The sequence below is a fragment of the Pinus tabuliformis genome, chromosome 8 (genome assembly GCF_031772625.1).
Source record: "Pinus tabuliformis cultivar Carrire ecotype Pingquan chromosome 8, CPIR1, whole genome shotgun sequence".
NCBI classification, from domain to species: Eukaryota; Viridiplantae; Streptophyta; class Pinopsida; order Pinales; family Pinaceae; genus Pinus; species Pinus tabuliformis.
Window position 1 is genome coordinate 1,675,294,645 of NC_142294.1, and position 3,359 is coordinate 1,675,298,003.

Consider the following 3,359-nt stretch of genomic DNA (forward strand, 5'->3'; position numbering starts at 1 on the left):
GAGAGAGCATAGTATGGAAGAGATATTGTAATTTCCTATTACATTAGGTTAGCTAAACATTTTGGTTCAGTCAAAGTATGTGTGTGTGTATATATATATATATATATATATATATATAAACATTTTGATTTGTTTAAATTATATAAAAATAATATTATTAATAATAATTAAACAAGCTAGCCCCAAGAGTTAGCTCAACCGGTCAAATCAAGTGCCTCGCCAAATGGGAGGTCACTTGTTTAAATTATATAAAAATAATATTATTATTAATAATTAAACAAGATAGCCCCAAAAGTTAGCTCAACCGGTCAAATCAAGTGCCTCGCCAAATGGGAGGTCACAAGTCGAATCCCGAAAGCTGATTTGACCTCGCCAAATGGGAGGTCAGGTCGAATCCCGAAAGCTCTTGGGGTTAGGTCAGTAAATAGGCCGAGGGATACCGAGGGGGTATCCGTGAACCAGAAGTGAAAAAAAAAAAAGAAAAAAATAATAAATAAAAAAATAATTAAACAAGCCTAAATCCATGCTAACTTAATTTCTTAGAGGTACAAACATTTTCTTAAGTTTTGCACTCATAAAAGAGGTTTGTGCCTCCAAAGTTTTCATCCCTCTAGGTCTTTCATGGATCCGAAGTTAACATGGATCTAGGGTAGTTAGCTAATTATGTGAGGTGGGTATAACTTAATATTTTAACATAAAAAATAAAAAAACTCAAAATTTATATGAAGTGCGAAGATATAGTCCATGTTAAGGAATATGTGAAAATGTCAACTTGTGACTCCATTAACGTGTTTTAAGGTTATCTAGTAAACTTCTATAAGCATCAAGACACTTCACTTATGGTACATTACATATTTCCAAGATTTCAAATTATTACAAAAATTAATTTAACTTTATTATTATTATTATTATATAAAAAAATTGATATATGATTTAAAAATAAACATCTAACAATTTTTTTTACCATATTATAGGTGTTATCCAATTTTAAGGTCAAAATACTGCAAGTTTCAATACCATATACTAAAAAAAATTATAACTCATCTTTGTATTACACGCTTAATTAATTAATTTAATGGTAAAAATCACCTTAACAACTTTAAAATATATATATATATATTTGTAAATATTAAATTCTGTTTAATGCCTCACTCTATATTATTATTATTATCTAATTTTAAGATTACAGTCAAGCACGTAACCCCTTGTTTATAGGACAAAGAACCCATTTTAATGGGTGATTTGAATACTAAATCTATAAATATACGACATTGAAGAAACACATTGTTTTATAGAGTCTTGGATCTCTGAAGCTTTGAAACACATTGTTTTATAGAGTCTTGGATCTCTGAAGCTTTGAGTAAAGGCCATTGGGAAACAGGTGCATTTGAAGTGGTCTAATGGAACTTATTCCAAATGATATCGTTCGTGAGTGCTTATTGAGAGTACCTTACAAATCACTCTATACGTTGAAAGTTGTCTGCCGAAGTTGGGAGGCTACGGTGAGTAGCCCTAAATTCTATGAAGATAGAAAAATATCACGAGTAAGTGAGTACCTGCTCTGCTTGATTCGAAAATACCGGATCGCTCGTCATGATCACCATTATGCATGCGTAGTAATGGTATATGACCCTGTGAAGCGCACCTGGGAAAACCTACCTCCCATTGACGATGCCCGCTTCGCTGGCATACCACGACGGTGTAAGTGCGTGGCTGTGAATCGAAAGTTGGTCGTCATAGGTGGATACAATGGAAGTAACCACGACATGAGTCTGATGAAGAGTGTGTACATTTATGACTTTGAATCCGCCAGTTGGAGCCGCGGATCTGACATGCCCACACCTCGATACTACTTTGCCTGCTCTGTCTCTTCTTCCACAGGACTTGTCTACGTGGCTGGCGGGATCAATGACAGGGATACTCCTCTGGCCGCTGCTGAAGTTTATGACGTGGAGAAAAACACATGGGAGATTCTGCCTCATATGAACCAACCACACGGGGATGGATGCCACGGTGTTTTCATGGAAGGTAAATTTATGGTGATAAGCGGAGGGCAACTGAACAGAACTGCAGAAGTTTACGATCCAAGATCGAGAAGCTGGAGAATGCGGGAAGATATGTGGAGATTCGGATATAGCTGGAAAAGTATTGCGGTTACTTCCTCGTCTGGGGAGTTGTACGCGTTCAGTGGACAAGAGGTGCTCAAGTATGATGGTGAGAAAAATGTTTGGTCTGTTGTGGCCTCTGTCCCACGATTTCATTCCTATTATTTTAGTGCTACACAATGGGGCAAGTGGATTTTCATAAACGGATATGACATATCCTACAAAGACGTGGCGTACCTGTTTAACCCCTCAACTGGGCAGTGGGTTCATGTTAGGCTTAGTGGTGGTCCAGAAAGCACTTCCGGTATCTTCGTATCTGCAGCAACTGTCGAGATTTAAGGCCATGGTTCGTTCTGTGGAGTTATTTGGTGGGTAATTTAGTTTCCTGGATTAATTTGTCGGATCATTTCGGGATGCAGTGGGTTTGCAGTTACGTAATTGGATTGATATTTAAGAAAGCCCTAGTTTGTTTGGGAGAGTAATCTGTTTGTTTGCGGTAGTGATCTCCTAGGTAATTTAGTTTTGTGGAGTAATTTGATGGGTAATTTAGGGATGTACTGAGTTTGGAGTTTCTTAGCAAAGCCAGGCTTTGTTTCTTGGAGTAATTTATTGGTTAATTTAGTTGCCTGGATCGAGCATGCACAACATTTTCTAATCTTTGTAATTGGATTACTATTTTTAATACAATGAAGTTATTTTTCAAATGTTCTGTTTATGTAATTAGTTATTAATTTAGTGATTCTGAAGTTATTTTTTAAATGTGATGTTTATGTAATTAGTTGAAGTTATTTTTTAAATGTGATGTTTATGTAATTAGTTATTAATATATGAGATTTTAAATATTAGGGGTTTAAACAGTGAATGATTTATTTAATATAGTTAAATCCCAAAATGATATCTAATATATGAGATGTTTTTTTCTAAGGGGATAATCCCCACAGGAGAAGCATTATATTACATCACTGAATACATTATCCGTACAAACGTTGTGTCAATCGCAACCCAGCATAGTACATCATCCTCATTGAATACATTATCTGTACAAATGTTGTGTCAACTGACAACAACCCAACATGTATAAACGTGAACCTGGATGGGGAGGGCATTATCGCACCGTCCCAACCACCCACGAATACATACAAACTAATATATGAGATGTTATGATTATGTAATTAATAGGAGAAAATATCTATATTAAATGTAAAAAACTTTATTAAATGAAATTAGAATTTTAAACGAGTTATAGTTTTTTTT

General features: G+C 35.2%; 1 protein-coding gene across 1 annotated transcript; it reads left to right on the top strand.

Annotated features, from left to right (window-relative positions):
- The first annotated feature begins 1,400 nt into the window (after positions 1-1,400).
- Positions 1,401-2,444, top strand: LOC149242640 (F-box/kelch-repeat protein At1g80440-like). Its single transcript, XM_089370928.1, has one exon. It carries the CDS (start codon positions 1,401-1,403, stop codon positions 2,442-2,444), a length of 1,044 nt encoding a protein of 347 aa, XP_089227054.1.
- Positions 2,445-3,359: the final 915 nt, after the last annotated feature.